This window comes from Streptopelia decaocto, assembly GCF_964273445.1.
Source record: "Streptopelia decaocto genome assembly, chromosome: 1".
Lineage (NCBI taxonomy): Eukaryota > Metazoa > Chordata > Aves > Columbiformes > Columbidae > Streptopelia > Streptopelia decaocto.
Window position 1 is genome coordinate 99,929,938 of NC_138663.1, and position 12,975 is coordinate 99,942,912.

General features: G+C 38.9%; 1 protein-coding gene across 2 annotated transcripts in view; it reads right to left on the minus strand.

Moving 5' to 3' along the window:
* The window catches only part of ANOS1 (anosmin 1), a 141,133-nt gene that overhangs the window by 52,575 nt on the left and 75,583 nt on the right, over positions 1–12,975 (minus strand). For both annotated transcript variants that reach the window (XM_082051560.1, XM_082051559.1), the window contains exons 4-5: positions 9,676–9,898; positions 4,154–4,338 (exon numbers count right to left, since the gene is read on the minus strand). In XM_082051560.1, the coding sequence (XP_081907686.1) occupies positions 4,154–4,338; positions 9,676–9,898 (408 nt within the window). The remainder of the gene's footprint in view (positions 1–4,153; positions 4,339–9,675; positions 9,899–12,975) is intronic.

The window sequence follows — 12,975 nt, forward strand, 5'->3', positions numbered from 1 at the left end:
ATAAACACTTTAAAATAAAGTTATTGAAAATTATAACCCAATTTCTTCTTGGACAGATAATAAAAACAAAATTTCAGATGAGGACCTCTGATAAAACATAAAATTTCTTATAAGAAGATGCTAACAAAAACTTTGCATAATTACATTACATATGGGCATAGATGTAGAGAAATTCAGATTCTCACCCACAGCCTTTTTGAACTTCAAGTGCTTTTTACATGCTTTCTAGCTTAAGTTGCAGAGTAATGGAAGAGCCAGCATCATCTCCCCTGGACTGAGATTCCTCAGGAGTTCTCAGCTGAACGGCTGAGTTCTTCACAGTCTTTGCCTATAATTAAGGTCTATACCACAATGTTTTGGAATTATATGAGAAAAAAATCTCAGATATACGGACAAGAAAAGCCCAGAGGCTGTGCACACAGTCACTTTAATCAATCTGGTTATCCAACCTTGTTGCTGATATTGGAAAATAAGTTCTATTGCATGCAGCCACACTTAACAAATTTGACTGCCTGGTGGGATGTCTGCAACTACAAACACCATGGAGGTACATTAGTCTGTAGAGACAGAAATTCTGATTACTAGCAACCCTGAAGGAAGCCCAGGCTGTATGCCCCATAAGGTATACACAGTTCACAAAGCCAGTCAGGCATCCCGAAGCTTGTTCTGGACTGACATCCCCAGCGGGCTCTATCATGCAACCATGCACGCATCTCCTATGATGCAGAAGGGACAAGGAAATTCTGAGATGTCAGTTGGAGGAGGTTTCTCCTGCCACAGTGATTAATTCAGTCCCTTCTGTCCACGTGTAACAGACCCCCAGGAATGGCAGCTGTCAGGATTCTTAACAGTCTTGCACAGGAACACACTTCTGAAACACTCTTTCCTGTACAGCCACTGGAGGAAGGCAGAAGTTCATATATTCTCCACTACTGCAGAGCATATATAGTGCATGTTTCCAGAAGTGTGTATGAGGTCTGTTTCTGGGATGAGAAAAAGCACAGCACTGTGCGATCTTTGCAGCCTGGATCCACCAGCCAGAAGAGCTGGCCTTCTACGCTCTAGCACATATACGTGGCATGATAACGGTGAGGAGTCATTCAGGTCTGGCTCTTTTTAGCTACATGGTGCTTTCCTGGTAGCAAAGGCAGAGGTTATTCCCTTAATATAATGCAGATTGAAAACCCACAACTCAGCCGAGAGACAATAAATAAGTCACTGAAACCTTATCAGGTTTGGAAGTGTGCATATTCCCTCCGGCTTGCACAAACCGGGTTTCATGCCAGACTGTTGCAGGTGACTTTTTCTGGTTAAAACTCTAATACAGTGACAGCCTCCTGTAGCACCACACTGAATCTGAAAACTTCACTTATAACTGTTCAATTTCACAAGCTTGACATTGTTTTAAGGTAGGTTTTTCCTACACAATCTGAATTGAGAATGAGCACAGATTGTTACAGAATTTGAACTCCTTACTTTATTTTGTAGATGGTTCTATTTATTCTCTCTGTCCATTTCTTCCTAGCTATAATGACATCCCGCAGGTCTTTTCAAAATCAGCTTTTTACTTTTCTTGTCAGTAGAGATGAGGATGAAGCAGTTAAGATAAACGATTGGAACTCTGCCACCCAGGTGGACTGTCAGCATGGTAAAAACAGATTGATACTGGGAAGGAACTAAGTGAAAATTTATGCTCTGTTGGCTGCTTCTCATTAAGAAATGTTTGCTCATGAATCTTACATTTTCAGTCTGGATTGCACTGAGTGATAAAAGCATGACATCATAGTCTTTTATGAACTGAAGAGTAACCTGAAAAGAACACAGCTTTACAAAGAATAAAGGTTTTAGCCTTTTTTCACTCTTTGTTTTAATTTTTAAAAAATAAACAGTCTTCTCACCCATTTTATTTCTTACCTTTTTGATAAGACCCAAGCCATGCCTTGGAGACTGTGCACTGAGTCCCACTGACCTCAGAATCACAGAATCACACAGAATCACAGAATCGACTGGGTTGGAAAAGACCTCAGAGATTATCGAGTCCAACCCCTGGTCCAACTCTAGTCCGTTTACTAGATCATGGCACTAAGTGCCATGTCCAATCTCAGTTTAAAAACCTCCAGGGACGGCGAGTCCACCACCTCCCTGGGCAGGCCATTCCAATGCCTGACCACTCTCTCTGTAAAGAATTTCTTTCTAATATCCAGCCTAAATTTCCCCTGGCAGAGTTTAAGCCCATGCCCCCTTGTCCTATTGCTAACTGCCTGGGAGAAGAGACCAGTCCCCACCTGGCTATAACTTCCCTTCAGGTAGTTATAGAGAGTGATGAGGTCACCTCTAAGCCTCCTCTTCTCTAGACTAAACAACCCCAGCTCCCTCAGCCTCTCCCCACAGGTCTTATGCTCAAGTCCCTTCACCAGTCTTGTTGCTCTTCTCTGGACTCGCTCCAGCACTTCAATGTCTTTCCTGAACTGAGGGGCCCAGAACTGAACACAATACTCCAGGTGTGGCCTCACCAATGCAGAGTACAGGGGAAGGATCACCTCCCTTGTCCTGCTGACCACGCTATTTTTGATACAGGACAGGATACCATTGGCCTTTTTGGCCACCTGGGCACACTGATGGCTCATGTTGAGCTTCCTGTCAATTAGTACCCCCAGGTCCCTTTCTGTCTGACTGCTCCCCAGCCACTCTGCGCCCAGCCTGTAGCGCTGCAGGGGGTTGTTGTGACCAAAGTGCAGCACCCGGCACTTGGCATTGTTGAACTTCATCCCATTGGAATCAGCCCATTTTTCCAGTCTGTCCAGATCCCTCTGCAGAGCCCTCCTGCCTTCCAGCAGGTCGACGCTCCCTCCCAACTTGGTGTCATCAGCAAATTTGCTGATGATGGTCTCAATCCCCTCATCTAAATCGTCAATAAAGACGTTAAATAGGACTGGACCCAACACTGACCCCTGGGGAACACCACTAGTGACTGGCCGCCAGCTAGATGCAGCCCCATTCACCAGCACTCTCTGGGCCCGGCCCTCCAGCCAGTTCTTAACCCAGCGTAGAGTACACTTGTCCAAGCCATGGGCTACCAGCTTTTGCAGGAGTATATTATGGGAGACAGTGTCAAAGGCCTTGCTGAAGTCCAGATAGACCACATCCACGGCTTTCCCCTCATCCACCAGGTGAGTTACCTGATCATAAAAGGAGATCAGGTTGGTCAGACAGGACCTGCCTCTCCTAAACCCGTGCTGGCTGGGTCTGATCCCTTGTCCATCCTGAAGGTGCTGTGTGATTCCATTCAGGATGATCTGCTCCATAACCCTGCCAGGCACTGAGGTCAGGCTGACAGGCCTGTAGTTGCCAGGGTCAGCTTTGCAGCCCTTTTTGTGGACTGGGGTAACATTGGCCAATTTCCAATCATATGGGACCTCCCCAGTGAGCCAGGACTGTTAGAAGATGATGGAGAGAGGCTTGGCAAGTTCTTCTGCTACCTCCCTCATCACCCTAGGATGGATCCCATCTGGTCCCATAGACTTGTGAGGATCCAGATGGCTCAGTAAAGGACTATGTCTCTTATGTGCTTCCTTCAATGGATTTTGGTATCTAATTCTACATTTTTCAAGACATTGTGGCTTTTAGAGACTTTGAAATCCCCATCTGAATAGATCATAAGTATGTGCTTACAAGAAAGTGCCACTCACTGGCCTGAAGAAAATCAAGCCTCCAGCTAGTTCTATAGATTTTTATCTATAGAGAGAAAACCCACAAAATAAATTCATTTTGAAAACAGAAACCTCTGAGTAGTTTTTTCTTTTGGGGGAAAGGAAACCATTACTTCCTTCTTTACTGATATATTCACACATTTTTTATGGAGTGATTTTTAACACATACCAAAGGCATTTTATGTTGCTATAACTGAAAAGCTGGAAGTGACAATATTAAGTTCATTTCCCTTGAGTAAATCTGGAAAACAATGCACTGAGCAGTGAAGTGAGCCCTTGGCGATCTGGATTCTGTCTGCAGCTCTGTCATGACCTGGAGAGAGACCCTATGAAGGGCATGAGCCTCCCCACCTGTAAGTGATCTATCTCTTCTTTGATCTGAAGAGGACATTTAGATCATGGTCTGGAAGCTAGGGATCCATGTCGCTTTACAAAGAACTGACCTGTGCCACAGTTTGCCAGTTAGTAGCATCATCCTCACTTGGATGGATTCCTTGATTCCACCTCCTCTGAACAACATAGATCACAGGCTCAATGGAAATATTGAATTTTGAAGACCACTTCACCTCCAGGTCTCCAGACTGAAGTTCCATGAATTTTAATTCTTTCCGGGGTTTCAGTGGAACTCCTGTAACAGGAACATGCAGATGAAAATATGTAAGTAATCTGAAAGATGCAATTAAACCATATGTAGATGAATCTGTATAAAAAAGTAATTTTAAAAGAAGGAGATTGTTGATCAGACAGAAGGAGTAAAGGGGGAAATGGATAGGCTGATGAGTGTGGGAGCTTCAGAAGTGCACATAAATGAGCTTTCTCTGCTAACATTAAAGTTGCTTTTAAAAATCTTCAAAATTATTTATTTATTTAATTTAAAAACTAAGGGATCTGAAAGTTGTAAGCTAAAACTGATCTCACAAAAAACACGTTCCAAACATGCTTTGATAATCTGGAGAAAAATTCCTTTGATCCCATGAAGTATCAACTATACCTGTTGTGCAGTTTTTACCTAATTTGTGCTTAAACACATCTAATGACAGAATTTCCACAGCATCACATAGTAATCTGCTCCACTACTTCTCTATGCCTATGATTAGGAAGCTTTTTCACTAATTTGTTTAGTCTCCTCCACTGCATCTTAAACTCCATACTTGTCCATGATGTTCATGGATTGTGGAGCACAGATTCTTGCTTTCATCTATAGACAAGCCTTTTATGTACCGCAAGACTGTTCCCATGCCTCTCAATGTTTTCTTCTTCAGTCTAATAATCACAGTGCACTGCATTTTCCTTTTAAATCAGTGTTTCTAGACCTCTGATCATTTTCACAGTTGTCTCTGGAAACTCTCCCATTGGCCCACTGCACTTCTCCAGAATCAAGCCTAAACCTGGACTCAGACCATGTCTAAGGTCTTACTAGTGCGGACTAGAGAAGCAGGATTATTTCAAACAACTTATATTAGTCTGATATATTTAAGGGAACTGTTTCCCTTCTCCATGGCAGCATGATCTTATTGACTCACATGTAACTGTATGGTATGATGTGTCACTCCAGACTCTTCCCTAAAGATCTAAGAAAGGTAACTCCAAGGCATCTTGGAATACATATGTTATATCTCACGTATACTGTCCAATTGTTACATTTCAGAGACAAAGATGTCTTTCTAAAATTTTACAGTAATTTTTCATTAGACAGTGAAACTGAAGGACAGTTATTTCTGTTGTTTCTACTGATGGTAACAACACTTTCTTTGAAAATATCTGCAGTAGCTTGAAGGAAAAAACAACTCTTCAGATTTGGCATCTTTTGATTAAATCAACTAACCAAGTGTTAGATACTTTTCTCTAGACAGACCTTAGGAACTCACATATTTGAGTGTGTAGCATTTTGTCACTTCAGGATATGTCACAAATAAGATTTCTGTGCTGACATATAACCTTCTTAGTAAGTTATCGCATGCACTTTAGTTATTTTGTAATTTCAGTGGGTGTCCAGCTGTATGTGTTGGTTTGATAAATTGTTTCCTACTCAGTCTGCCACAGATTACTGAGTAATAAAATTTCCTTAGGTGAACAAACAGCTTTCGTATTTTAAGAGGTCTTCTCCTAAACCTGAATATACAATTAGCTGTAAGTAAATAAAAACTGATATTGTAGCCCTTGACAAAATCTAAAATTAGCCTGAGGAAAATCAAGTATGTAAATCTGGTTATCGCAGCAGTTTAAAACTGGATAACCTTCAGCAGCCAGCAGTCTAATATAACGAATATCACAGAACATGTCAGTTCGAATTTCCACATTTAAAAATCCTTCTTTAATTATGATGTACAATAATCCTAGAATTTGCATGTTAAGAAAACTTCCATCTGCTTTGCATTAGGGGCAGTTGGATTCACTTGATTGCGAGTATCTCTGCCTCTCCGCTGGTAGGGAATTGCGTGCAGATGGAGCACAGCGGCACAAACACCGAGAGCCCAGCACAAGCGCATTTCAAAATACTTTTGTAGAATGAGCAACATCAATTTAATATCCAGATGTGTAGATCCAATTACTCTTCAATGTGCTTTTTATTATGTAAATGGTCAGCCCTTTCATCTTGCTGGAACAAATTAGCCCTCTGAAGCCTGCAGTGCTTAACTGAAGAATTCAAATCACTGATTGCTGTATGAGTTCAATACCAGCGTCCAGGAAAAATGTTTCTAAAGGTGTCTTTCAAACAGCACATGCATCTCTGTGCCACAAAAAATAAATGCATGCTGGGCCATCACAAGAATCTGTATCTTAAATATTAGTTCCCCAGGAATTAAAAAAGTTTCCATGGAAAGGTTTCGGACAGCAAAGGGTACGTTCATGGCATTAGTACAATTGTAAACACAGTTGTTCAAAGACTCAGAAATGTGTACTTTTAAAACCGTACACTGTTTTTTAAATACAAATCTGTTTTTCTGAAAGCATGAAAGGAGCATTTAAACTGTGGGTGACCATCTGGCTCCAGCTATCCTGTTATGATATTGTCATACCAACATACCCTTTAAATGTCATAATCTACTTTTCACAATTTATCTTGCCTAGATCTGCAGTTTGGTCTGCTGTATGGATTGTTCCCTTACATATTTCAGTCAAAGTTAGTTAGGCTGGTTTAGAAAGCATGAAACCAAAATCTTTATTAAAAAGAGGTCCTGGAAAGTTCACACAAGTAGGTGTATCATCACACCTGAGAGACCACTAGCTTCTGAACAGGAAAAGGGTGATGGATAATTTTTTCAGCTGTCACTAGTTGCGTGTAGAAAAAGATACATGTCCTTGTCCTTATTTGGGGATGTATACGCGCATTTAGACCAAGTGAACCTGATCACACATTTTCCATCCCCTTCTATTCACTCCTTTTTCTTCTGCATTTTTAAACTGTTTTATTTCTAAGCAGAAATATTGCTTCCATTTCTATTTATAAAGTACCAAATCTACTTTAGACACTTACTGTTATTTATAACGTCACGATGTTCACATAGAAAAAAAAAAATTAGGCCATGGAGAAGGGAAACATTCTGAAATCCTGACTAGTCGAGATGGCCTAAAAGACGTGAATAAGGCAGATGACAGAAGAGTAGTAGAGATGATTCAATACCTCCAGTAAAGGAAGAATGTGAAGACTATGTAACTGAATAGTAATACTCCCAACAAAGATGAAAAAATACAATGATAATAGACAGTGTGAAGATTACAGTGAATGCAAGCCAATAAACAATCAGGATAATCACTGGACTTCTTAAGTTAACCCAAGAACACTTGCAATATATGACTTTGGTGGCAGGGTACTGCCATTAATGTTATTCTAGGACTGGGCTTCAGCATTCAATATTAGAGGGCAAATCCAGTTTGTACATCCAGCAAATCAGATGGGTATTTTATATCTGTTGTTGTAACTAATCTCCAGAGCCTGATCAACAGTAAAACTACAGGAACTTCTGTAGACTCTTAGATTCAATCTGAGTTTATTTTCCAGCTGTGAGTGCTGTCAATATGATAAGAATAAGTACTAAACTTATTCAATAGATCTTAGCCATGCTTGCAGAGTTTACTCTTCCTTTGTGACAGGAAGGTCATTTACCCCTGGAGGAAAGGAATAGCAAGCCTGCTCTGATTCTATTTGTCCTTTGTTGCAGAAAGACAGGTTGAACAGGCTAATTAGCTGAATTCATCAGCTGAGAAGGCAGTACGATATTGGGCTTGCCCTTCCTCTGCAAGACATATATGCTCTTACAAGCAAGCACCTCCTACAGATAGGTGATAAGATGTTAGAGAAGGTTAGTTCTGCTCCTATATAACTAGGTGAACAGTACTAGACTTGCCAGTGTGCAGTTATACATCATATCATACCCCATCATATCCTGTGTCCTCTACAAAAGCATGTCATCTTGTTTCCATGTCTTTGTTTGCTTGTTTGTTTTAATTTTTTCCAGTTACTACATTTACTGGAATGCTTTGTAGTTGTGGTATTGAGCCTGACGATGTAAATTGTTACACATGCAATATGAATGGCAGTTTAACAATATGGCCATTTTTCTCAAGAAGACAAAAGAAATAACTAAGTGATCCATTTTAATTATTTTAATTTTAAAAGGTGCTGTGTAAAAGAGTGTATTAATTGCTTATAGTTTTAAAGGGGCTGATCTGAAGTCTATTGGAAGAGAATTTCCCTTCTGCACTGAAAATCTGGATCACAGAACTACCTGGTCTTCAAAATACTTTGACAAATATCTTCATCGGTTTTATGCTTACTCAACCTCTGTGACTTCTAGATCAGATGTTCTTCATTTATGTAAGAAAATAAGACAGTGCTTCCTGATGGCCCATCCTGTACACTCAAAGACAGGATTCTAAAGTCAAACCACATTATTTCTGACATACATTCTCATTACTAGGGACATTCAAAAAGATGCATCAACATTACAGTTAAAGCAATGAACTTAAAAATAAAATTACCATCTCCTTCACATATTTCTCCATTTTTCCATCCACAGATGGAAAACAGTCTGGATTTGGACCTAGGCCTGAATTTTAGTTCAGAGTTCTGCTGATTAGGCTCTCCACAGAGAGCCCATGCTATCAGAAGCATAACCGATCAGGATTTACTTTTTTTCAGTGAAATAAGGAGAATGGATTTCTAAAAAAACACTTCTGCTCCGTGGAACAAGAAAATGCCTTTCATAAAGGCTCACTGCTCTGCATTAGGAGCACAGTTTCAGGGTATTTCCATGTATAAAGCTTTTGAATTCCAACAAATATCTAGAGTTTGTCTACGCAAATAATTTCTTAGTCTGTATGTTCTTGCCAATGGATGTCAAGGAGAACCTTTTTCATAGAATTTCAGGACTCAATTAAAGCTTTTGAATAAGATTGCCTTAGATTTAAATAATGAATAATATATATGTGGATATTATAACTTTTCACTATTTTGTTCTTAAGTCATTAAGAACACCAATGCCTAACACACTGCACTGGTTTGTTCTTTTACCAGATGACCTCACACTTCGTATTTGGTAGTTCTACCTGTTTGGCTTATAATCATAAATGTTATTTGCAATCAGCAGGACTCGAACTATTTATTGTTAAATATTATCCTGCTGCATTCTCTCTCATCTGCATCAAATTGAGATTTCATCTAAATCGGCAAGTTTGTTCTGCTTAAGATGATTCATAATAGCCACATGTTTACATTCCACAGATTTCCAGACATGGGCTTCATAAGGGGGAAAAAACAACACAAAACAAAACAGAAACTCAAGCAACATTTTTCTCTGGCGTTCTACTCTTTCAGTGTCCAGTTATACCTTTCATAGGTACCTCTCTTTTTTTTTTTCCCACCCGTACAAACTTCTCTGAAAGGAAAGTCCTGTTTTTCTAGGAGATGTTATTGTGGCCTGAAGTTATTAGCCCAGTATGAGTACATATTAATAATGTCTACCTTTGTACAGATTTTTTGGAATCTGGCACGTATGACCGCATCCATTGGAACAGCATTTCTTCACTCCGGAACATTCACTATCAGCTTCACAGCTTTCAACACAGGCAGCTGCAAAACCACTGGCCTTCTCAGGTGCTGGGCAGTCCCCTTGCTTCACAGACAGGATGTACTTAAGGAATTCACAGCTAGTTAGGCATTCATAATTCTTCTTGGGAAAAAGAGGCTAAAGGAAAATCAAAATAATTATATAAGGTTTTCAACAGGAACAGAACTAAAAAAAAATATTTTTTAAAAAAAAAAGCTGTACATTTTCCAAGACCTCCTGAAGGAAAATTCAGATTTTTGGGTTTTGCAAGACTATCCCTGAAGGTTTACATATTCAAGCCACTTCTAAAAAAACATTCCAAGTACAGAATGATGAATTCCCTCAAGTAAGAGCACCATCTTTAATGGAATATAGTTGTTTATATCTGCCAGCTTTCCCTTGTTTTCTTCACATTGGCTGGCTACAAAGTTGCTCAATGACAGATTAAAAACATTCCAAAAACAAAGGGGAAGCAATGGTCAGACAGTCTATTTTTTGGACTACCCCACATTCCTCCCTTTGTACCTCATAATACTTTACCCACAATATCTGATGTAATGCCACTCTAGATAAATAAGTGAAATCTTATTTCAGTATACTTTTTGAAGTGAGTGGGATAAGAGAAGATTTTGCAGTATCTTTATGTTCTTGCCAGCATATTAGTAATTGTATAACTCTTCATGGAACTGGAAGTAATTTCTGATAAAAAGATCAGCAGAAAATACAGATTAAAGTAAGCCTTAAAAATATTGATTAAAGATCAAAGTAAATGCTACTTCTCTGAGAATTCAAGTCTTAGATATGTGAGAGGTTGCTTCAAGGCGTAGACATATTATAGCATGTGTACCCCTCAGAGGTTTGAAAGGTTCACCTAAAACTGTATTAAAAATAGCATCTAGGACCCTGGGCAGAACACTGTGTGTGATGTGGGGATTTCATCTCCTCTTTTATCTGTTGCTTTATTTAGTTTGGTGCAAATATGGCTAAAGCCATTCCCTACAAGTGACTGGTAGGTCTGTAGATGGACAACCCATCTAACTGGGGTTATCTATGGCCTCTCTTTCTATCTCAGAGGAACCAAAAGCTTTACACTCTGGCAGATCTGATTTACAGATTCCAAAGCCTACACAGGAATTGTAACTCACTGTCCATCCAACTATTCATTTAACTTCTGCAGCTTCCTTCCATATTTTAATGTTTTATTTTCTCATTTTTACTCTTCTCATATTTCTGGTGAAATGAGAAAGACTCTTCACTGTTAAGGAGGCCCAAGTGTTTCGCATATCAGTTTATTCTCCAAAGTCACATTTACCATCTTGTCCTACAGAACAATCTAGACTTTTTGAGTTAGGCTTTTAAGGACGCATGTGGGTGTTATGGCTTAACCAGCCCAAAGGCTGCCAAATTGAGCAGTCCTCATTTCTCATCTCGATCCCAGTGATCCTTGAATATGCATTCCTGCTGTTACCCCACACTGGAAGGCACCTGATCCCATGGTTAGCCAGTTAAGAAGCTAAACCAGCAGGAAACTTAACTTGTAAGAAAAAAAAAAAGAGTCAAATAATGTTTTTCCTTTTCTTCTTCACACATAAGGTTCCTTTAACATCAGCACACTTACTCAGTAGATAAGAAGTAACATATCAAGCAGGGACCTTAAGTAACACAAAGCTAAATTGTTGTTTCCAGATTTTTTACAAAATACAAAATGATTGAAAACAATCTCAAAGGAAAACAGCCTCATTTAATTCAATCAAACAATGGCTACAGAGCATTCAGGAGCCTGAGAGAAAGTGGTCCCGTGCTTTTGTGTGTGTGTGAAGCTAATTTCAAATCCTAAAACATCACAAATTTGCAGCTACTTAATTAAAAACTTTATAGCTCCCTGAGGCATAATACGTCCTCAAGGCTTCTCCTCCTCACCCTATTTCACAGCTCATTTTTCAGTTAGCTGCTAAATGTGTTGCTCTTCATTATAGGCCTTTGAAGTTCTAAATTTAGCTTCAACCACAAAACACTAATCAAAGAGGGATGCTCACTGTTTTTAACTACAATAGAACAGTGTTCTACAAATGTTTTCCTTTTAAACCAATTTTATACGTATTTTCACCCATATCTGGAAACACACAGCCTGAGTGAGAAGTGATATATGAGAATGGCATAAATTAGATCCACTAAAACTGCATTATTACACTACCCTAGAGTTTTCTATATGAGGAAGCAGCAATTAATCTGGGTTAAAGAACTCTTTCAAGGACTGGTTTTCATGAGAAATTTTTACTTTGTCTTCTAATGTAACTACATAAATCAGTAATCCCATAATCCCTATTTACACATATTTGGATCTAAATTTTTTTTAGTTGACATTACAGCTTTTCCTAATCATCTTCATGGTGCTCAAAATCATTTAAACATAAGCCATGCTCTTGTACCAGAAAAAGAGTGCCCATAGTGAGTTAAATCAGTATATCAGTGAGATTGATGTATCAATTAAGGTCACTTCTATTTTTTTATAAACATCCACATCATAAACATCCAGATTCATAGACATGAATGATGTTGTATTTTTATATTTATTTAGTTATAATAAAGCAACTTTCTATTGAGATGATACTTCCATTTTGTATTGAACTAACTAAGAACTGTAACAACTGACTTCTACAGACTCAGCAGAGCCATGTTCTAAATCCAATAAAACTATCTCCTTTTTTGTGCTAGTTTACCTGATCTAGGTTTGCTTATTCACAAGGTTATTCTGAAACATGATTCAGAAACAGTTCTCCAAAGACTTGTTCTTAAATAATTATGTATTTTCATAGTAGTCTTCTGAACTACGAGTCCACAATCCAGTTACTTCTGAAGACATATTCTTTTAAATATCAGATTGACCTTCACATACAGAAAAGCCATCTTTTCTGGCTACCTTGCACAAGGATTTTTACACAATGACATTTTGTCTTTTAAACAAAGGTACTCTTTCTTACACATGGCTGGAAAAGACAGAAGGGTATGTGGTAGAAACAGCAACTTACAGGAGGGATTTAACAGCACCTTCTGAGAGAAGTTATGTAAGTGTGGCTGTATAAAGTCTTAAAATTTCAAGTTTGATGAATCATTTGGTCAGAAAAAAAAAATCACTTTCTCTTAAAGTCAGACTTAATATGGCTAAATTGTTATATGTGTATCCATTCAAATGAAGGCAAATGCTGCAAAAATCC